Below are 24,441 nucleotides of genomic sequence, written 5' to 3'. Positions count from 1 at the left end.
CAGTGGAAAGGAAAAACTCCCTTTTAACAGGAAGAAACCTCCAGCAGAACCAGGCTCAGGGAGGGGCGGGGCCATCTGCTGCGACCGGTTGGGGTGAGAGAAGGAAGACAGGATAAAGACATGCTGTGGAAGAGAGACAGAGGTTAATAACAGATATGATATGCAGAGAGTGCTATGTCACTCACTATGTCACATACAAACACAGTGCTAAATGAGGCTGTAACTGCCCAACTTCCCCCCATCCATCTAATGTTTATGCCTTTATTCATACAATGGCTACAATATGTTTTGACTCCGCCCCATTGTTCCTATCACCTTTGATTCTAGCAATTCGATAATTTGTCTTTGAGAAGTAGATTAGAAGGTAGATATTATATGATCTTGTAAATCTAGAGATAATCGACACTTTGTATCACTTTATTGTTATTTCGAAGAACACGCTGACTTTTCTTAGAACAACATGAGATTCTTACCTGCAGGGTGTGGTTCCATGGTGTAATGTTTAGCACTCTGGACTTTGATTCCAGTAGTCAAACCCCAGTGGGGTATGACTATTAAGATAGACATTTTTTTAATGGTAAATGTTAAGATTAAAATTGCACCTGAATGATCCATCCATTTTGTTCTGCTTATCCCATTTAGAGTCACAGTTGGGTTGATACCTGTCATGGGTCCTGAATTATGTTTACAGCTATAATTTGGAAGAAAACTAGCCTTCTGGGGGGCAATTAGATCAAAACAGATTCCTATGTGTGTGGGTCCATGGTATAATGGTTAGCACACTGACCTGAGTTTAAATCGCAGTGGGACCTTTATTTCCTTCAGACAGATGTTTCATGTGGAAACTGAAACACATCTTGATCAAAAATAAGAACTGAAAGCAAGCTCTTTTGTGAAGCATTGGCAATCATGATGGTTCCAAGGAAACCTGGAACCGGGAGAAGATAAGTGAAAAACATGCCATTCCTTAAGTGTGTTATCAACACACTGTTTTGAGCCTTTGTTTTAGACTTCTCATAGTCTTGACCCCAGCTCTTCACAATGAATCTTGTAATACAAGATATATTTTATACCAGAGGTGGGACCAAGTCATTGTTTTGCAAGTCTCAAGTAAGTCTCAAGTCTTTATCCTCAAGTCTCAAGTCAAGTCTCAAGTAATGTCAGGCAAGTCAGAGTCGAGTCTCAAGTCACTGGTGTAAAAGTCCGAGTCAAGTCACAAGTCTGAAACTTTGAATTTCAAGTCCTTTCGAGTCTTTAAAAAAAACAAACGAAAAAATAATGTTGCAGTTATATGCTAAATGTAAATATTAGACCATGTAATTTTAAAATCTGTGTTTTTCTCAACACATACAAAATAGTGAACTTAGAAAATATACACAAATTGTGAAATTGCACCTCTTTAAAATGCAGCTCAATTAAACTTAGCTCCAAGAATAATTTTCACCGACAGTTCTGAGATACGCTGCATGTTATTCTTGGATGCGGTTGTAGGACCAGCTTTAAAATCGCATGACAAAAATATCATACACATTAAAAAAAACTGTATCACCAACGTAGCCTGGAAAACATTTGCTAGTTAGATGAAGTCAGCTATCTCATCTTAGCATATTTATATGCATATTTATAATTATACGGTTCTTGGAGTGAGTGCATACACTCATGAAGTTTAGTAACTTCAGGTCACTGCAACAAGCCCAGGTACAGTTTACCGACGGATGGGTACAGGACCTTGAAATGCACCGTGTAGAACGAAAGACCATTGTACGTATCATAAGTTTACCAGTCTCACAAATCGTCTTCATAAATACACATTCGTTAACCGTTTATTAATATAACCTTTGAGCTCAACGGTAATTAATTAGTAGTGGAAATAATTTCTGGTACCCATCACAGAAATGTAGCAGTGACAATAATACTGTATGCTGTAATCGTACTGGGCAATTAGTGATACAAAAAACCTGTTTTATCCTGTGAATAAAAGTATGTGTTTTTGTCAATGTACCATAATAACAGAAGCGAAACGCAATATTGTGTCAGGATAATTTACTATTTATGCACAATAAATAAAGGAGCATAGCGCGACAATTTCTGTTCAGCGCCAGACTTGCTTGTAACCTATATCACCAATTATGTTAAGAAAAATGACGCATTAACTACAACAGCAGACTGACCTTTGTGTAAATGCTTGGAGCAGACTAACCTGTGAGCTGGAGTGTTCTAGGACGTTATATTTGATCTTTGAATGGCTGCAATCCAGTCGCGTCTTTGTTACTTCGGAAACATGGCTCGAACAATTTCTCTTCCACGACGTAATCCAATAACAACCGATCTCTTTACCCGTCGGCTTCCCGTGGCTGTCATGCGACCGGCTATTGCAGTTAATAATACAACAGCTTCTTGACATTTTTGTGTTTCTTTTTATCGCTGTGTGACTGATTTTAATTGAAAGCCTGCGTGCGCTAGTACCGCTTGCCACGAGTTCCCAGAATCCTTTGCGGTTCTACCCGTGAATGACGTCACATTTTCAATCTCTATATAATATGCATGTTAAATTTTATATTTGGGGTGAAATATCAAGTCTTTTCAAGTAAACCGGTTCAAGTCCAATTCAAGTCCCAAGTCATTGGTGTAAAAGTCCAAGTCAAGTCACAAGTCTTAGAACATTTTTTCAAGTCAAGTCTAAAGTCATAAAATTAATGACTCGAGTCTGACTCGAGTCCAAGTCATGTGACTCGAGTCCACACCTCTGTTTTATACTTTATATTGATCGTAATGAAAGGAACACATTTTTTCCCTGGAATTAGATCAGAAGATTGCACCAGGTTGTGACTCCATAATTAACACTCTGAACTTTGAATCCAGCAATCTTTGGCACATTCAAAGCCAAAATAGTTCGTTAGTTGTGCCTTTATTACATGTGATAACTGTACAATTACATCATATTGCAGGCCAAGACAAATTATCACACATTTAATATGTCCTGAACAGTTTAGCAAGTTTCTGTATTTGTTTATAGACGTATTTATAGACTTGGCTTTGCTCATTAGATCCCAGTTAGGACATCTAAAAGGTGATAAAAGCACGGATAGTTCACAGGCATGTACTGTAATAATGTGCAGAGCAAGCAATAACCACCTTTCAGTTTACAGTGGAGCATAGAAAATGGTTTTATGGTCACCATTATTGTTTCTGGTTTGAGCTGGAACCTTTTAAATATGCTCTATTTCAATTCCAAATGTGTGAGGCATGGTGGAGCACAGGGAGTGACACTTTAAACCTGATTAAAGCAGTACTGGTAAGTTACCTATTGGGCAAAGTGCACCTCAGCTCACATGAAGCTGAAACAGTAGATTATTTGGAGGGGAGGGGAGTGAACACACTATGATCTTAAAAATGCTATGAATGTAATATTTGTCTTTTAAAACATAATAATATTTGTGCAAAAATGAATGCTAATTTGTCTGATAGTTGCTGAAATATTTTATTATGGAAGAAAGTGGCTGTTCAAGCATTAGACCTGTTAGTGATATGCATACAGGTCTAAACTTAAGCATCTCTAAAGCCAAAGTGTTGTGCATAAATGCCAAGCCAGAGGCACCCATGACAGTGTACGGTGATCCCCTTGACAGCCTTGTCAAAAAGACATCACTGCAAGTCTTGGGAAGGAAAGGGGACAGGGAACATTTGCAACACTCCAGTCCATCTGAAAGTCAGAGCAATACTGTCTGAAAACAAATGCCAGACTCCATAAGAGTAGAGTCAAAACTTTTCTCCTTTACGGATTGGAATGCTGGCAGGGAGTAACAAACAAGATCAGAGTTTTTATAATCAGTGAAAATGATGCAACATCTTTTTGCTAGAAAAAAAAAATTCTCAAATAAAAAACTCTAGAAAAACATCACTACAATAACATCAAAAAGCCAGAATGGACAGGTACCACATAACAAAGATCACTCACAAACAAAGTGGCATTAAACTGTGATGACCAAGGTGAAGGACGAGAGTCCAGGAAAGCCCCAGACAGGCTGCCAGTGCCTCTCAACAGATGATGAGGACTAACTAGCATGTACCGTAAGGTGCTCCAGGTCGACAGTTTGACCTGAACAGCAGGCCAGACATCTCTAAATTGTTCAAAATTGTCGAAATTCAAAATTATCATTGCTTGGACATAGTTTCTCTCAGGTCCTGAAGTGCTGTTCAGCAATTGATCCCGACCTCAAAGTAGTCAAGAAAATGCATGGACAAATACTGTTTTCAACATTTTCTATCTCATAACTTCTGAGGAAATATGAAAGTTCTGGACTTTCCTTTAGTATAAAAACTTTCACTATTGTATTTAATTTATAATTAATAAATTATTATCATTATAGAAATGTGGGAGAATGGGAAGCTCTTGGGGAAGCATTTTAAAAAAGGCTATTTTTGGTATTGCACTTATTGTTTCATAGTTCCAAGATGCTGAAATCCCCATTAAACTGCCTGTATCCACTGGAAATTAAATTGTCGAATTATTTATTTGGAGCTAGTTTTTATAAAGGGCAGTGTTTATGATGCAGCCAGGCCAGCAAGACAGCTACTTATTCCCACTTAATCCACTGTGGATTTTTTTTTTATGTTTTTGGCAGTCTGGCTGAAGTGACCATGAATATTTCACAGCTGTATTACTGATACGTGGATGAAGAGAAGATTTCATTTCAATTCAGCATCCTGTGCATTGAGTAATAGTTGGAAATATTTTTATGTTTCCATGTCAGTGATAGCCATGGTCAGAGGCATTATGGTTTGTTTGTTTGTCTTGTTTTTCCTTCAGATCTGGCAAAAACATTCATTTGGGTTCAACATGATTAGATTTTAGTGGTCAGGGTTGCTGTGACCCACACAACACATTTTGGGCCGTAACTACATAATGTATGTTATTTTCAGCAAAAGATTTACGTTATATGGGTAACTTATATCAACAATGTCAGCTTCAATTTGTTAAAGCTGTTATACAATATTTTTTCATCCAGCCATCTGCCTGACCACCTCTATTGAGTTCTAAAGTTTGTGATCTGAAAGTCTGAGTCCACAGTTCAGTAATATAAAGTGGTAAAGTATTCACTATATCTATAGGTTTAGGAAGAAAGGGAGCTAAAATATAACTTGAGTTGTTTTTACTTGTCAGTAGTGTTAAAACCTCCCAACAACTGGTTCTCACTATATATGGTATTAGTACTGCTGCAACCCAGTAAACGTGTGCAGGGATATTGGATTGGATTGTTTTGGATATGCCTGCTTCTTGCAACATAAAGTGTTGCAAGAGGCAGGAATTGTGCTCAGTCATAAAGAATTCTGCACTGTTCTTCCGTGTGTACTTTCATTAGTATGTCCTGTACTGAGGCCATCTGAACAAACCACACATTCCTTGAACAGTACAGAATGATAAAAGCTGATTATTGTAAGAGTGATGATGAAAGTTCAGTCTTGGCTTTGGAGAACATTGGTTGGGAAAGGGAATTAAATATAAACGCAGCACTTGAGGCTGCTCTTTTAAAGTCAAATGGAAAAAATCAGCATTCCAACTTTCCCCCACAAACACACATGCTGATGTTTAGCAACTATAATGTTTACCACCTTATTGTGCTAGCTTGTTTACGCTGTATAAAGTGCACTAAGCAGAGGACTCCAGCTAAGGGGGATGGACAATGGGATTTTTTAAGCTGATGGTGGCAATAAATAAATCATCACGAGATGGATTTATCCTCTGTGGGCCATCAGTGCCTATATAAAAATAATGGAAATGCATCCAACAATAATTCTGTAATTCTCAGTAGGCAACAATTAACCTGAACCAAGGTGGTAAACCCACTGACTAACCAACAGTGCCTCATGGAGAGACTCACCAATAACATCCTTCCTATTTTTCTGCTGTTTTCAAAAACAAGATATGACTTTTTTTTAAACAAGTTATATGATACCAACAGTTTTCTCTGTTTGCATACTTCCCATACAGATTGCTGCTTACCTGGGACCTCTTTCACAAAGCAGGTTCAACAGATTCTGATTTGATTGACCCCCCCGAGATGAACAAGAATGGGTTTTTAGCTCAAGGATTCATCATGGCAACAAGTAAATAAAGAGTCAGAATAAGAATACTTTATTAATCACTAAGGAAATTATGTGGTCAGTTTCTCCAAGAGAGTAAGCACAGTAACTGACTAAATTAAATAATATAAAATGTGAAAATATTGCAAAGTTGCAAAATATAACAAAAAAGTTAATATTTACAAATAGCTCAATTATAAATATCCCAGTATAAAACCCAAATTAAATATATATGGTTGAAATTGATGTGCCCCCTTTTTTTAAACCTTTATTTCTCTGTAGACAATGTGCAAATATTAACGGTGTGCAACTGCTGCACTGTGTACTGTGCATTAGTTGTACAGAGAGTAGATTTTCTGTGTCATCTCTCAGAAAATCATTTGGGTAATCTCAGTCTCTCACTGAACGTGCTCCTGTGACTGGCCAGCACATGATGGGAGTATATGGGAGGCCTACTCCACCTTAAGAGAGTCCAGCTCCATCCTCACGTCATTACTGGCCTTGCAGATCAGTTTATTGAGTTTGTTGGCATCTGTGACCCTCAGCCTGCTGCCCCAGCATGCAACAGCACAGAGGATGGCGCTGGCCACAGAATCATAAAAAATCCTGAACATTTACCAACAGATGTTAAAAGATGTCAGCCACCTCAGAAAATAGAGACGACTCTGGCCCTTCCCGACTCCGGTGTTTTTCACACAGTCCAGTTTGTTGTCAGTGTGTACTTTAGGGTATTTATAGTCCTCCACAATGTCCACATCAACCCCCTGGATTGATACAAGGGTCAGCGGTTTCCTAGTCCTCCGAAAGTCATTTCCTTGGTCTTTGTCACATTGAGCTGCAGATGATTCTGCTCACACCATGTGACAAAGGAGTCAACCACAGCCTGGTACTCATTACCCTCACTGATGCATCCAACCACCGCAGAGTCATCAGAAAACTTCTGAAGATGGCAGGTCTCTGTGAAGTGGCTGAAGTCTGTGGTATAGAGGGTGAAGAGGAAAGGGGAGAGGACAGTCCCTTGTGGTGCCCCTGTGTTTCTGATCACCTTGTCAGACACAATGTTAAAGACGCACGTATTGTGGTCTTCCTGTCAGGTAATCAACAATCCAAGACATGAGAGAGGCATCAACCTGCATCGCTGTCAGCTTATCACCCAGGAGGGTCGGCCTGATGGTACTGAATGAAAAGTCAAACAACATGACCCTCATTGTGCTCACCAGTTTATCCAGATGGGCGTAACTATGGTGATTTGAAGATTCAAACTTGACAATTTTAGATTTCAACATGTGGATCAGCAGAGTTACACCATAAAATGTTGTTAAGAGTACATTCAGACTTTTTGAACTGAAGTGAAAATTATTCTAGTGGTTGTCATCTCTGATAGATGACAGACTTCACTGTGTACTGTAGCACTGCACATGGTTGATATGACAATAAAGCCGCTAGACTTGACTGAATCTAAATATCTGATTATATTTAAAAAGGATTTTATATGTGCAAAGCCATTATGTTCTTTGCACATATAGTGTGTTCTTTGACGTCGACTGCATGAACGGGGAAATTCAGTCAGTCAGCTGGATCAGGTGCAGCAGGAGGGGAGAAACAGTTTTTGTGGATGTTAGGTTCTCAGTCTGTTACCCTGGTAACTGTTTTATGTTAGCTCTTTTAATGGAACATAAATTCCAGATTTTTCTCAGTCTTAATAAGCTCCTGCTTTTGAGAACACAGCCCTGGACTTATTCTGCATCCAGACATTTGTAGAAAAAATGATTAGACAAATTATTTCCATTGTATCACAAGTGAAATGTTCTAAACTTGCTAATGTTGTTGTTAATGTAATCCTAAGCACTACAGTAATCTAGTTGTGAGTGTGATCAAATGTAAGGATTTCAGTTACACTTTTTTAAACCAACTAAAATGTCAGTCTGTGGTAAAAAAAAAACAACAGCCCATTTAGTTTTCATGCAGAGATCACCTTCATCCTTGCTAGCCTGTTAAACTGAAGGTTCTTTTTTTTTTTAGATGTACACTGACATCTAGTGGTTACAATGCAACAATACAACAATCCTGACAGCATGCAATAGACCCTGAAAGTTCTGCTCCGATGTTACATTAGAATGTTGCTAATGCAGTGGTGCATTTGCAATTTAAAATGTTATATAACTGCATAATGACACAAATAACACCTACAGTAACAAACTGGACTGTATCAACAACATATTGTAGTATAAAAATTGTATACAGTCTGCTAAATTGAGTTTTACTTGCAAACAGCTTTTCTACTCTGTACTTAAAAGCATTTCAAACTACAAGCCATATTCACTCATTCACACACGTTCCCTTAGCACTTAGTTACATACCTTCAGTCACTTTTTACCACCCACTCTAACCAACGAACCTGGGCCAATTTGGGGTTTAGTATCTTGCCCAAGAATAGTTTGATGTGCTGGCTGATTCAAACCACCAACCAGTTAACAACCCACTCTACCTCCTGAGTCACAGCTGCCAACAAATTTCAGCTTATTTACACGACAATCAATAAATTTTCCAATTACTTTTATTTTTTTATTTAACTTTACAAGACCAAACTGAAAAATCTTTGCACACATTGACACATCTGTGTGTGATTTACTCCCACATCCTCCACAGTACTACAAAAATATAAAATATTCAACTAAAATGTTATGATAGAAACCAAAAAACACTGACAGACTTTTGCTCGGAACAAACCAAAGTTACAGTTGACAAAATTTAAAACTTAAGAATCATACATATCGCTCAGCGGTACGTTTGGTGAGCCTTTTTAAACAAAGAGCACATACAGTCACAGATAACTAAAATGATGCGATTATGTTTAAACATAATGAGTATTCTTAGCTTTGGAACTTAAAATGGACTTTTTACCTGATCTAATGTTCTGAAATAGCCTAAATATCCTGTTAAATGAAAATGTGGCTTGAAAAATGGCAACTTGCCAAAATAACACCTATTAAACACTGACTTACAAAAGTTCTCTCTTCTTTCCATCGACATGTTTTACATCTGACAACAAAACAAAAATTAATCATTTGTCTCATGTGAGTGGATGATGTTGACAAAAAAAGAGATTTTATCTCTTCTGTGGGCTGAAATTGTACTTGAGCAAACCCTGCTTCACACCAGGATGTAATCGAAGTTAGCCCACCCTGAGAGGTGGAGCTACAAGGACAACGCCGTCACCTCTCACAAACAGCATGGGGATGTTTCTCTTGGTAGACTGAAACGAAACAAAGATTCACACTTAAAATATTTCACTACTTAAAATATTGTATACACATAGCTTCCAATAAATGTGTTTAACAACAAAGACTAAATATATTTTACTTAAAAATTAAAACATGCATTTGCTTTAATTACATTTTTGTTGTTAAGATGATCCCTGTGATTTTCTCAGTAATGTTAACCCTTGTTAAAACAGAGCAGCGTTTTTTTGAGGCCATGATATAACAAATAGTCAGTGAAATATTATCCATTAAGTACTGTCTGTTATCTGAATGACACATTAACAGTTTTAAAAGATGAAACAGGTTCAACTCAGATCAATGCCACAATAGACCACCAGCACCTTAAACCAAAAGGGCAACGGGACTGGAAAGAAAATGATGTGGCACCTTGTAGAGTTCTTCATAAGTCTCCTCATCGATCTCCACTGTCGTCACAGTCTCCTCCACATCACCAAGGATCATGTTCAAGTGCTGATCGTAAGCCTGGGACAAACAAGAACAAATAAGAGTGCAAAGTAAAAGAGGACAAAAACACTCCAAAAGAAATTGAAGTGCTTGTTTTTAAAAAGTCTTCCGAGCAGCCAGGGTCACACCTGCAGCACTCAAACAACAAAAAAACAGCAACAACAACAACAAAACCCAGCACAAGACTCACATGAAGTCGGCCTCTGAGCTCGCGGTCATTCCTCATCTTGACGTAGATTCGCTCATCTAGACTGAGCCTGATCAGATCAAGTGGCTCCTCAACTGTGTTTGTAGTTGGTTGCTGCAGCACACAGAAAAAAATGACACATGTATTAGGACTGGGCGATATATCGATATATTTTTATACAAGATAAGAGATGTGACAATATCCTTTATATCGATATAGTCTATGTTACGTTATAATTATACTTGTGGAACCGCAAGTTTGCCTCTCTTTCGTCCACTTTTGTCTCTATGCTGTGTTACTCTGCCTCGCCTCTCTCCTTCACTGAACACAACTCCCCCTCCCCCATCGCTTCACCTGCAGGTAACGACAAGATGGACACGGCAGCTATCAAAGAGGAGCTGGTCGGTAAAAAGAAAACATTTGGAGATTACTATTTTAGTGCGGCAGTGTTACTCTCGTTAAAATGACATTAACGCCATAACTGTATTAACGCGGCAAATCTCCATTAACGAGTTACCGCAGGTCGCCCCGTGCAGCTAGCACTACTAGTATTTTCACCATTTACAACAGCACCATAAAGTGCAAAATGAAGAGTGTGTGAGAAACTGTGTGCTGTATCCCAGACCGCGAAGTCTCCCAGCCTCCTGCCCCGAAACAAACTACCTTACAAAACTCGTATACCGTATTTTTCGGACTATAACCTATAAAGAAATCGACAGCGCGCCTTATGTATGAATTCTGGTTGTGCTTATTGACCGCAAACTGCTTTTATGTGGTACACGGCGCTCAGCAATCTGCCAAAAATGTTTTAGTACGACTTTGGTAAGCTACGAAGCCGCACTGCTTGATGGATTGTTGGAACATTACGGCTACCGTAGTCTGGAGCCTCGCGGAGTAACGCATACTGTGCTTCAACGTAAAATTACCGTATTGTGTGCATATAAGGACCACAAATGGCACCTGTAAGAGACATGGTTACGAAGCGGATTTCAAACTGAAGGTTGTCAGTCACGCAGTAGAAGTTGGGAACAGAGCAGCTGCGAAATCTGTCTGTCTTTGTTATTATGCTAAGCGTCTTTTAATTTACATTTTGACTGCACAATTGTGAGCGTTTTGTTATCCACAAAAACAACATTGTTTTATTTTATTTATGGAGAATTATAATTTAATAAATGCTGATAATTTATTTCTGAGTAATTTTTTCATGTACATCTACGCTGTATGTTAATAAAGATGTGAGATCTGGGACACAGCGTGACTAAGAACTCTTTTTGTTCTTTCTTTATGGCTTTAAAAAAAATATCGAGATATATATCGTATATCGCCATCCAGCTAAAGAATATCGAGATATGAGTTTTAGGCCATATCGCCCAACCCTAACATGTATGCTTGACATATCAACAGGATATTAACATTCAACTGCCTTAGAACATTTTCTGTGGGATCATCCCTGATTTGCTTAAAAATGTTACGGTCTAAAGTTTGGACATTTAATGATTGCTGTGTAATTTTAGCTACATGTATTTAAAACTTTAACTACGTGTAAGTTACTTTTTTTTTTTTTTAATGTTCTGTCCATCCACTTTTTTTTCTTCCGGACTTCAAAATCGGAGGCAATACTTGTACATGGATATCCAAAAATAAAACAATGTATAAAAATAAAAGCTGGAAACTTTCACTAGTCTTCCCTACCATATCTGTAATTTGGCCCAGGTCATCAAACATCAAAAAATGCCTGAGCACTGGCTAAATAGATATGAAAAAATGTAAACAGTCCTATATTGGAGCACACACTAATAAAAAACAAACCAAAAAAATAAACTATATAAACATTCGGAAACTGTCGCACTTCATAATAATGTAAAATGAAACGTGAAATATTTTCTAATATGGTCGAGCAGCAGGCACAGCTGAGATGCAATGACCTATTGCTTGTTCTGCCCACTCGCTTTCTTTGCAAACTCCTTATGCCCGAACCAAAAATAATGAATTTACTTTAATACAGATTAAAAACACAACAAATACCCCCATGTACAAGTCTCTTCTCAAGTTAGCATTTTCTGTGACAAGAATAATCGAGTGATTATCATTTCTAAATGACATAGACCAGAATTAAATGCAGACCTTTCGAGCAGTTTTGGTGTAAACACCCAAAATATTTAAGGCAAAGTGAAGAAACGTCGTGTTCCATGAGTTAACTGAGTTTTCAGTGAGTTGTTTAATGTTTAGCCCAAATAGCTGTGAACTGCAACCCAGACGCTACAGACCTAACTAACCCAACTTTAGACTAAAAACAGATAAAGAAAATTAAACGTGGACATACATTAGCGGTAATCCTGCGCTAACACGCTCTGCTCTGCCTAAAGAACAGTGGTGCAAATCCTACTGGCGGTAGCATTTACACGCTAGACATGCTAAATCAGCTAGCTTTTGACAGGCCCTTCCGCGCTTTTACCACATCAGTTATGAACAAAGTTACACAATAAGCTCGTTACATCAAGTACACGGGTAAACCTGTCTCCTCTTCACCCATGGGATAATTACATGCACGCTGTTAAAAGAACAACAGCAGAATTGAAGGCAGTTACACCAACCTGCTCAACTTCGTCCGCCATGATGTTTGAGTCTGCGTCGAATGACCGAACCAGTGCGGAGGTTGCCAGGTCTGCAAAAAACCGCGTTTTCACATAACACAAAGCACGCCTCCTGGATGAGACTATAAACATAACGATGGAAGAGGGATAGGGTTACATTACTTAATTGCATTTTAATTATTTATGTTGTTACAGCTATAGGCAAGGTGGGGGTGAGATTACATCAGGGATCTGCTTGTTTTCAGTGGCGATGGACAGGTTTACAGTGGAGGTCAGGCAGGAAACCCTATTAACTACGATCTTTGCAGATAACTGTGATCTGTAGTGAGAGTAGGAAGCAGGAAGAGAGCCTGGAGAGGTGGAAGTATGCTCTTGAGATAAGTGGAAGGAAAGTTAGAATATGTAAATATGTAAATGAGAGGGCAAAGCTGCAAGGAGTTGCAAGGAGCAGAGATAGTAAAGGTAGATGAGTTTGCATACCTGGGGTTGACCAAGGAAAACATTGGATCAAGAGGTGAATAATATAGTGCAAGCCAGGTTGAGCAGCATTTGTGACAGAAAGATATCAAGCAAGAGTGAAAGGGAAGTCTACAAGATGGTCGTGAGATTTGTTGCGATCGATGGTTTGGAGCTGGTGACAGAGCTGAAGATGGGAATGGATGGACAGGATTAGAAATGAGTATGTCAGAGGCTGAGGTGATGCAGTTTGGAAAGTTGGAGAGGTAAGACTGAGACGGTCTGGACATGTGATGAAGAGGGATAGTGGAAATGAAGTCAGTATGGAGCTGCCAGGAAGGAGATAAAGAGGGAGAACGCAGAGAAGCTTCATGGATGCAGTGGAGGAGGATATGCAGAGGGTTGATGCGAAAGGGTAGGATGGTAGAGATAGGGAGAGATGAAGGCAGATGATCTGCTGTAGCAACCTCTAAAGTGAGTAAATAAAAGAAGGAGAAGAAGCAATATTTATTGTCTAACTTATTTTAAAATCCATGGTACACATTCAAAAATTAAATATTTTTTATTGTCATTGTCCTTGTAATTATAACTGTAAATTTGATTTATCCAAATAAATACAAATAAGCACTCATACGTGCAGGAGAGTGAAGTGCAAACCTGGCAACCCGAATGAGGACGCTAGCAGTTCCTCTGTCCTTTATATAGCCCGTCTGCTTTTCCAGACTTTTCCATCCCCCGCATCTCCGTACAGTGCAACGGCAGATCAGAGGTAGGTTATTAAACATAAACTATATATATATATTTGCATCATTTTTTTCCGTTTCTAATGGCTCATGTCTTTACGAAATTTCAACCTTACTGATGCGGCGTATTCTGTCTTGTTTTTCTGTTTTAGTAAATGCAACGCAACAAAAGTTTAAATGGTAAATGGACTGGTTCTTATATAGCGCTTTTCCACTCTTCTGAGCACTCAAAGCGCTTTACACAACTTGTGCATTCACCCATCTGACATTCACACACATTCATACTCCGATGAATGCATCGAAGAGCAATTTCGGGTTAGTATCTTGCCCAAGGATATTTGGCATGCAGACTAGGGGAAGCCGGGAATCGAACCACCAACCTTCCGATCAGTAGATGACCTGCTCTACCACCTGAGCTACAGCCACAGCCACCCGACCTTATTATTACTGTTGTTGTCATCGTCGTCATTGTTATTCTCTGTCCCACATGTTGAGATAATCTCCCAAATTTTGCTGTAGTTTGCAAAGGTCAGAAGTGCAGAACAGACACTTTTCTAATGCAAATGAAGAAAGTAAGGCTGAGATCATGACTGAAGTTTAGGCGAACAATGCTGCCTATGCTATACCCAACAAGGAAAGCTGTATATAGATATTGTTATATTCCCTCTGTGTGGCTCCAAAAGAAGTGTTCTATGTATATCTCTGACTGTAACCCCAGTAAAATACAGTAAAAGCAAATGTATTTATATTTGCAACATATCCTTCACAAATTCCAGTGTCTTTGTTCCACATTAAGTTTGTTTGGATTTGGTCACACTTGCCACATGTGATTACAATTAACAGCATTTTTCTTATACAGAAAATCTTTTTGTTTTACAAATAGTTAACTTTATTCACTCTTTCTCTTGTCTTGTTTTTCTTCTCTGGCTTTCCTCTTTTTTTTTCCTTTCTGTAAATCTGTGTGTGTGATTGACTGCGTGTGCACCTCCTCTCCCAGTTCAGTCCAGTGTTCCATACTGGGTTTGTGTGCAGGCTGAGGAGGCAGATCAAAGCAGTGCTGTTACCCATTCCACCCTCAGCTTCAGCGCGGCTGTGTGGTGGAAGAAGTCTCTGCTACAGATAAGCCAAACAACCTGTGTGGCCCAGTGCTAGGACCACTGACTGCACACAGTTTCATATTTGTAAATTTGTTAAAGTTTTGTGAGAAAGCAGGCAATATGTCTGCGCTTGTGTGGGTGAGGGTTTTTTTGCATGCTTGTTTTTTTGATCTGTCATGTCAAAACCAGATAAGGGTGTGTTTGCCATTAAACAGTTGGCAGCTGGTGGCCTAGAAACTGAAACTGGTGCCTAAACTCACAGTTGTTTTGTTTTGCTCACTTTCTGCTCGTCAAGGTCCTCTGTGTGTGTTACCTGCCAAAAGATGGCGCTAAACGATAGGAAGACAGAAGCTGACGTCATCAGTCGTTGAAGGTCAACAGATAAGCTGTGGGAAACTGTCACTGCAAATCAGTCCTGTTAACAGCTATAATAAACACGACAGTCAAAAAGGGTGATTTTAAGACATTTTCTCAGGTGAAACACTACAATAAGCTGCACCTGCTTTTACTGCATTGAAGTTTTTACTGATTTCAGTGGAGCACAGCTGAAATTAGCATAAAAAGTCAAAAGATTATGCAAGTGTCCTAAACTGTGTAATGATTTATCAGGTGTTTCAACTTTGTACAGATTTTTTGTTTGTAAATAGAAAGAAAATTATTTTTGTATTACATTTCAAATAATAAGAAGCACAGATCAAATGTTTTATACACTTTGAACAATGTTTACTGTTCGGCTTTAAGCAAGGAAAATACAGAGTTGTCTGAATGTGATACACACTGAATTAAAGTTATCATTTTTTCCACTTTAACATATTGTCATAAGTGTTTGTACTGTGAAGATTAACAGTGTTACAAGGTCATCTGCTGTAGACCTACTTTACTATATGTAGTCCAAAGAGTCTGCGTCTCAAGAGTGTTCCAGCAGACACAGAACCAGGGTCCAGTTTCGCAAAGCTATTTTTACCCAGTCTTAATTTTGTTATTGCACAAGTGTAGCTTACTCAAAGGTACATGATTTTAAGGCTAAACGAAATTAGTCATCTTCACGCCAGTTGAACTGAGCTGTATTTCCATGTAAACAACCAGTGTCACCTAGCCACCAGCTTTTCATGTTCCCATCAGTGACCGCTTCATCAAATGACTAAACATGCAACATATGATTGAGCCTCATTCTATACGGATCAGTTAAGCCCTGTCTACACTTAAGTCCATAAAACGGTGCTGAGTCTACAGTAGTAAGTGCTCTAATTGGTAGTTGCTTCAATCAAAGTTAAGACGTTTCATGGGAGTCCTGTCTGTCATCGCTTGCAGTTACCGGATCTTACTGACTTTCTATTAGCTATCAAAAAAATCACATTTTACATTTAAGCCAGAAGATTTGTATTGTAGGCTGATTATTTCATATTCATGCTTTTCCTGTTGTGTAACAATGGCATTGTGTGCGTGTGTGTGTGTGTGTGTGTGTGTGTGTGTGTGTGTGTGTGTGTGTGTGTGTGTGTGGACAGTGAGAGTTCCTCTACTGGCCTGAAATGAGGTCAGTGATATCATATGTATTGTAGATTGATACAAAGGATGATATAATACAAAAATCGAAAGCAACAACCTGCAGCTGATATAAAAAGGTCTGCATAGATCACACAGCATAAACACAAATACAACAAAAGGCTAAAAGCTCATAGTTGAAATAATTGTTTATAAAACACCTGTAATTTATTTTATGGTGGAGCTTAATTATAACTGAAATCAGTGAAAAACGAATCCTTTCATTTATAAGATGCCTCTCAAATCTGATTTGGATCGTCCATCTCCATCTTACCCTGTTCTTAGCATCCTCCTCTTACCGACCCTCTGTATGTCACTACATCTGTGGAATAAGCTCCAGCGCCCACCCCACCTCCACCCCAATAAGAAAAAAAAAACTGAATTGGATAAGCGGTTAAGAAAATAGATGAATGGATAAAAGGTTGGCTGTATGAATAAGGCCTATTTTCTTCTCAAAATAAAGTGAATGCAGTGTCATTCGTAGCCACAGCAGGCCAGTGTTGGATCACAAAAATACTCTTTCTATTCAGTCTGAGCTTCCAATATAATATGTGAAAATAAAGTTGAGGAGAATAAAATCAGGAAAGACAGTGTCATATATGACATTGACCATTTTTTTTATATTGCATATGTGCATAACAAAGGGATTTTGTTTTTTTTAAATTGGCCTAAGGAAGTAAAATCAGCCTTAAGTCACTTATATGTTATAAATGCGTACTAATGGGCCAGTGAAAATTTTAAAAGTAATGATAAAGAGTGAAATGCAGCTCATTTGAGTGTTTAAACACTTAGAGTACGTGAGCCAGGGGAAAGCAGCACTATAGTTTAATTATCCTGGTTTATTCTTGATAAAACTCCAAGCTCTGGGCAGGCTAGTCAGTTGTCCATACCAGTTAGTTATTATGCATTTTTGGCTATAATATCTTTGTATTTTTCATTATTACATTTGTAAGTTCTGATTTCAATTCAGGTTAGTTTCATCTGATTTGTAGTGTTTTTTTTTCTCCTGTCAGTTTTGTAATGTTTGGCTTTTGTTTGTATTTGTTTTCAGTAATTTTATGATGCTCAAATGGTCATACAAGCGTTACAATAAACCAAAGCTTGTCTGTAGTGACAAATTTGACCTATTTTTCATGTCTCCTTGTTTTTGAAAGGGCGCCAAATAATTTTCGGGTTTTTTTTCTTTATAACAAACTCCACAAGAACTATGAAAACACACATCTAAATATCTGTCTAATTTTGTACATGGGAGCATTGTTGCTGCAGAGTGTTTGTTTTCTGATCGTGTAACATGTTTTGCACTGATTGTTTGAATAGAAAAGGAGACAAAGGCAGGGAGCTGGTATGAACCAAATGCAGCTGTCCAGTTTCATCATCCTGCAGTCATGTGCACACACACACACACACACACACACACACACACACACACACACACACACACACACACACACACACACACACACACACACACACACACAGACAAAAAGCCTTAAACACTCACAGCAGATTCACACCTTGTCACCACCACTGCTCACTTCATTGTTTCATGAAGATTACTCACATTGACGCATTTACATGAACAACACCTCCATCTGGATGAGGACGTGCAGCTAAAGAAATATGACACCGGCTCTACTGCTTGCTGAGACTCGTATCTGTGTGTGTGGCTATATTCATATAGACTGTGATATTCTGACACTGACCCATTTAAGACAAATGTCAGCCGTGAAAACAACATTTTATGATTACTAAAGGATGGAGTAAGGCCTTTCTCCAATTATTTGGAGTAATTCTGATTAAAGTGCTGCCTGAATTTGTATCACGCAGTCAAATTTGCATCAGATTTAACATTTGATGTTTTTTAACATTGCGGGTTAATGAATCAAACATATGAATATGACAGGAGGTTAAAGGAATTTTTTTTTTTACATTAGACCTTATCTGACAAAAATGACTGATGGGAAATTATTACACATTCTGTGTCCTTTATTAAAGGACATCCAGTAACTTTGCAGCTGCACTAAACAACTTCTCATTCTTGCAACTCTAAGGTGGAAAAATGTTAATATGTCAATGAAAGGCACACGTTGCACTGATGTCAAGCCTTCCAAAAAAGAAAGACGAAATAAGAAAACATGCCATTGTTTACTTTTTTATTTGCAAAGAGCTCAGTACATGTGATTCTGTATGTTCTGTGTGTGTGACCACCACCATCACTTCATTTTGCTCAGGCTCGCTAAATCTAAAGCATTACAGTACACTTTGTTTTTGTGTATTTGGAGTGTAGTTGAATTTAGCTCAGATAATGCCACAACAACTGTGTTTAGCGGTTAGAAAAGTGTGCTTGTGTCTGAAAGAACTCCAATTTAAGACTAAAGATGTGCTCACAATCACCCATAACGTTTCCAAGCTTGTTTGAGCTCCAAGTCCAGTTTGTTGTCTGGTGTGATCCCTGTGTTCTTTGCCCAGTTCCAGTTAAGAGAACCACACTACTTAAAGAGGTGGCCCTGTGTACTGTATGCTTGTAGTGATACCAAATGACTCATCAGTTGTGCAATTAACATTTATAAAAGGACAACATGTCAGTGTTTCCCTATTTAAGCCACCAAAAACCATCAAATCATGAACTCTGTTGTGCTCTGCTGAAAGAGTGTAATAGCAAGCACAAGAGAGAGAAGTTGAGATCCTGAGCCAAACGGAAGCTCTTAGCTTTCTCAAGGTGCAGGGCATGCACAGCCAGTGGGGAGTAGGGAAGGTGTACAGTCTTGCTTGTACAAGGTAGCCAATACCCTTGAAGTCCTGCTTCAAAGCTTTGACATCAACATTTTGGCAGTTGGTGTAAAGGCAAAGTGTCTGAGAATCTCAGGGCACTTGCATGATTTTTTGGTAGCATGATGTCAATCACAAAGTAGTCCCAGCCTTTACATAATTTACATAACTAACTTCAATATGTGTTCAATAACACCTGAAACCAACAACTGGGACTTTAAACACATCAGGAAAATTTAAGTGACTTGCAGGCACATTTTTCTATAGACTTCTTTATAACTGTATTTCTTTTTGCAACAAAAAGCCATACTGGCTGTTAGAAAGATTGCAGCTTGAAGGCACTTCCATGTTGGCATCACATTTCAGGCCCAACGACTAAAGTTTATGTAAGTCTGGACTCCACCAGTGGAGTTGCCCAGTGATGAACAGCTGATTTTTATTTTAGAACTTCCTGCGACCTCCGACCTCCGTGTTTGTTGATTACTGCCAAATTTACTTCACATCCTGATATCCTGGATGACGTTACATACCAGCTCATCTTTGCTCTAATTTAGAGCCAAGCCTTATGGTGGAAGGTTTGAGTCCAGACAAATGACATAATAAACATGGTGCTTAAAACATGGTGGTTTCAAACTACAGCATCCTATCAACAGGCTGCTCTCAATCTAAAAATAAGCACCAGCCAGGGCGATGTACACCAACATTTGTCCCTTGACTGGTGTTATTGTTTTGGTCATTCTGTCACAGTCTGTCGTCGTGCGTCATCTTCTTTTGGAAACCTCCAAATGTGACTGTGGCCTGGCCAAACATGAAGTCACTGTTTCACCATCTAAACATAAATGATTTCAGTTATATTTCTGCTGTATTTCAAGGTTCAAGTGATTATATAATCCTAAACAAATGAATCTCCCTGGAATATTGGGCATATGGCTTGGTAAAATCTCTTTAGGTGTTTTTCAGAGTGATCAAAGCAGTTTAGAAGTTATTTTTGTAAGTGGTTTTACAACAATTAGAATAAAAGGAGTGATGTTATTCACTGCTGTTGGCATCTTTTGCGATATTTTTCTGACTTTGAGGAAAATTAATTAAAAGGACTTTTGTTTTCCATCTTGGGGAACAGCTCAGTCAGCACGGCACCGACTTTTAAACAAAAATATTAATACTTTGCCAACTGGGAGAAGATTCCCTATATAATATTTAGTTCATCTATTAATTGATTCCTCCCTTTATGAGTTCTTCTGTACTAACCTTGAGCCAAATGCTGAGTGGCCTAAAAGAGTAATTAGTTATTTATTACTGATTACTATAGCAATAGTTACTCTTTTGAACAGGAGCCATTGTATTATTCAGCAGCCATTTCATTATTTGAAGCTTCTGGCCTGTACGTGTCAAAGTGATTTGTCATTTAAAAAACTCTGTATTATTATTTGCATCTTTATTCTTTTAGCCACTACAGAAGAAATCTGCCCATTTTATGTTTATTTGATCTTTGATACTTTCAGAGGACTTGTAGAGCAAAACTGAACGAGTGCACCAGCTATTGGCTGGTCACTATGTTCCGGTGCTTTATTAAATAATGTCTGTCCTTTAAAAAAAATACATTTATATTCCATGCAAGTATCTAAAAATACACTGTGTCAAGAAAAGGAAAGACCAAGAGATGAAAGTCGAAAAATGGAAGGAAGGGTATAGTAGAAGAATAATGAAATACTAAATATGAGTGATGAAAGTGCCTACCTGTTAGGTCAGCCTGGCCCTAGAATAGCCCTGCAGTCATTAAAATGTCATTCAGAGCTTCACATTACAGCTGTGACTGACAGGCTGATTTATATAAACTTAATTATGGATGAAGACAAAGCCAATGGGGGAGACTGAAACACATGAATTTACTCGTGCACATGTATGCACTGGTGAAAAGAAATGCAAACACAGGCACACACACATGCACACACATTCAGCTTTGTCAGAGCAGTTTATCTTTTCTGTAGCTATTTCTAAGGGATCTATTTTAAACACAGGCTGAGAAGGAGCTGAGGACGGCAGGGCCTGCTGAGGACATTAACATCTAGTCTTCATTATTCATTCCATAATAGAAAAAAACCAGCAATGAATAACACTGCCTCTTGATGAGGGGCATCCTATCAGCAGCAGCAAATCATGCAGAAACAGTGTGAAAAGTAATTCAGGATGCTGTACATTTCCATGAATTTTTATTTAAACTAAATGTACTGCATATATTAACACATAAAGGAGGTTACTGCTTCCACGCTTTTGTGAAATGAGCCACATTAGAACATGGCTTACGGTAAATCCTGTGAACACTGTTGATATGTTCTTTATAAAAATGGCCAAAATACAATAAAATCAAGGTAAAGGTACAGCTGTGGTTCAGTTTAAGTTTCTTGGATTCTGGATTGATTGTTTTAGTCAACAAATTTTGATGTTAAATGTAGATAATTTTAGATTTATTATAAAATGGACTTCTGCGTATGAATGCTGCAATCATTCTCATTTAGCATTTACATATAGACAAGATAGGCAAAGGCTATAAATGTATCCAAAAGCATTAGAAATTTTGCAGAAACACTCTTAATTACTTGATCAGAAAAACAAACCAACTAGCTTGTGTTGCTTTCAAAGAAGAAGTGTCAGGACTTCTGGCATTTGTTTATTCCAAGAAGTTAAATTTAAATCTCAATTAGACTTTTCACCTGGATAAAAAAAAGGATAATAAATAAATAATAAATGTGTGGCAAAGCAGAAGACACTGAAGACAGTGCCCTTTCAGCACATCAGACACTTTACAAGTGCTAAAAGGAAATCTGAAAAACCGGAAATTTGATATTTTATTATATCTAAAAATTTGATCCAACCTAAAATGTGAAACTGAAACAGCTTGTTTCATATTTATCCTTTAGAAAAATTAATCATATCTTTAAAAAATACCCCCAACCCCACAGTCTTTAGTAGTCTTTATGACAGCATTCATCAAGTTTCAACAAAATTTGCATAACTGGTGACATTGTGGTGACTTTTAATAATTTTGGGGAGTAACATTGGCAGCAGAGATGCTGACAGGTTAACCAGCACAGCACAAGCTGTTCCTTACTTGTGCATAGCCAGTGGATAAAGGCCAGGCTAGGGCTGGGCTATATCATACCGTTCACGGTAACGGGCAACGATAGGAAAATGAAATATCGCGATAGAATATGGGTAAAACGCGCATGCGCAGTGCCTATGTTTACATACGCACATGGCGGCGACGCAGAATGAGAAGGGCGAAAGTGGATCGTTGAATGAAACAGATGAACCAGAATTGGTTTGTAAAAATGCTGCAACTTGAGTGGTGTGGAACTGGTTTAGCTTTCGTCCATCAGATACACAACAAAGCACTATTTTTGGTAGAGCATGCTAGCGGGCCGTCGTTATTACCGTGTTGTTTGGAAAATACGGCACACTTAAAATCAATCCTTTGATTTTTCTGAAAATCGACAGTGCCCCTTATAATCCCGTGTGCTTTATGTATAAATTCTGGTTGTGTTTACTGACCTCGAAATGATTTTATGTCGTACACGGTGCTCGGAAATCTTTCAAATGTTTTAGTACGACTTTGCTAAGCTACGAACCCGCACAGCTTGATGGATTGTCGGAGCATTACGGCTATCGTAGGCAGGAGCCTCGCGGAGTGATACGTACTGTGCTTCAACATAATATCACCGTATTGTGTGTGTATAACCTCTTTTTAAGTTTTGTGGATATTATACATGGTTATGCTGAGGACATGTCGGTCAATTAGCACTGGAAATGCCTTTTGGTTAAACTGTCAGCAAGGAATTTGCACTGTTACATTTTTATATAACTTTAATGCACATAAAAAACAGCTGCTTGTTTAAGTGAAAATACATTGATGGGGTTTTTTGCACTAATAAAGTTGTGGAGTTGTAAAGAATTTTGTCTAGTGTCAATTATATTGTCAGTTATATCATTATCGCAAATTTTCAAATGTATATCGTGATAAATATTTTTGGTCATATCGCCCTGCTCTAGGCCAGGCTACAGAAAAATGTCTGTCATGCAGAATGAAACAAGAAAAACACTGAATGAAAATGTGAGACATTGTATTAATATGTGGGATAGGAAATTAAAATGCAGTCCAGTCACATATTAACCTGGAAAGCACGATTAAAAAAACCCTCTATATTGACTTTGCATCTTCTTCTCAGACCAACTTTTTAGCAGAGGACACTGAGACCTCTCCGGAGTACTTCTTACATTGCACAGTGCTAACACAGAGTTCTTATCTTTATTACTTATTTAAGTCCTTGACATGACACAGTGATTTAACTAACACAGATTGTGTGCTTCTTCCACACAGGGGAGAGCTGTTTCACAGGCTCCAAATATAAAAGAAAAAAGAAATCCACCTGTGCATTTTTTAAATGTTTGTGCTACCTGTTGTTGTACCAACATTATTTGCTGATTTACAGTCAATCGTATTTTCTGCGCATGCAAATGTTAAACTTCACAACATGTATAAAGATATAATTATTACTTCTGCCACAGATACTGGGATGGATCCTGCGATCAGATCTTGAACCTGACTATAATCCAGCTACTTTCCAGGTACCTCTCCAGGCAAGATGCATAAAAGTAACATCTGTCTAAGTAAAATATAGTAAGTAAGTAAGATGTATATGTAAATATAGCCCAGATGTAGTCATGTTTGTTGTGAATGCTTTCCTTTTTTTCTTGTTGGTTTCAGGTTTTCTTGTACAGTTTCCTGCACTAGAATACATTCTAGTTTCTTTGGTGAAACTCTACGTGTCCAGTTGCTTTCCATGACACTAACTCATTATGGAGAAGGGAATTACAGCAATCTGGGCTGCGACCCACTGCCGGCTATTTGGAGCAGCGTGAATTAGAACAGGCAGAAACGATAGCTATCTAGCATGAGGGAAGGCTGCTCTCATCTCCTATATGCTACTAAGGACGAATAAAAGGAAATCAAAGTAAAGCTGAGAAGATGGGAAAGGAAAATGGTGCATGTGTCAGAGAAAGGCTATGTCAGGCAGCTTATATTAAAGGCCTTTCGCCAGAGGGATATTATTTACATTTGAGAGAAAAACGAAAAATTGCTCTATGAACAATACCTTGAAATCACCTTTTGTAAGTATTTCTGCATGTACTGATGTGATAAAATATTAGCATAAAAACAAATAAAGGAACCTTTCTTTCTGTTTA

The 24,441-nt window shown here is 38.2% G+C and overlaps 1 protein-coding gene across 1 annotated transcript; it reads right to left on the bottom strand.

The window, feature by feature from the left end:
- Positions 1-8,672: 8,672 nt before the first annotated feature.
- Positions 8,673-12,626, bottom strand: lsm3 (LSM3 homolog, U6 small nuclear RNA and mRNA degradation associated). Its single transcript, XM_085354478.1, has 4 exons — positions 12,594-12,626; positions 10,003-10,113; positions 9,735-9,830; positions 8,673-9,340 (listed from the first exon to the last, which is right to left on the bottom strand). The coding sequence occupies exons 1-4, from the start codon at positions 12,612-12,614 to the stop codon at positions 9,260-9,262; spliced, it is 309 nt and encodes a 102-aa protein (XP_085210604.1). The 5' UTR covers positions 12,615-12,626; the 3' UTR covers positions 8,673-9,259.
- Positions 12,627-24,441: the final 11,815 nt, after the last annotated feature.

The sequence above is a fragment of the Diplotaxodon limnothrissa genome, linkage group LG5 (genome assembly GCF_057381915.1).
Source record: "Diplotaxodon limnothrissa isolate DT_005_m linkage group LG5, D_limnothrissa_male_GT1.1, whole genome shotgun sequence".
Taxonomy (NCBI): domain Eukaryota; kingdom Metazoa; phylum Chordata; class Actinopteri; order Cichliformes; family Cichlidae; genus Diplotaxodon; species Diplotaxodon limnothrissa.
Note: the sequence above shows the minus strand (reverse complement) of the source record. Positions and strands in the feature narration are given on the sequence as shown.

Excerpts from the sequence above, each read along its gene's own strand:
- lsm3 (XM_085354478.1), bottom strand. The coding sequence starts at position 12,614 with ATGGCGGACGAAGTTGAGCAG. Across the intron at positions 9,831-10,002 it reads AGCTCAGAGGCCGACTTCAT|GCTTACGATCAGCACTTGAA; the intron begins GTGAGTCTTGTG and ends TGTTTGTCCCAG. Across the intron at positions 9,341-9,734 it reads CTTATGAAGAACTCTACAAG|TCTACCAAGAGAAACATCCC; the intron begins GTGCCACATCAT and ends GTTTCGTTTCAG.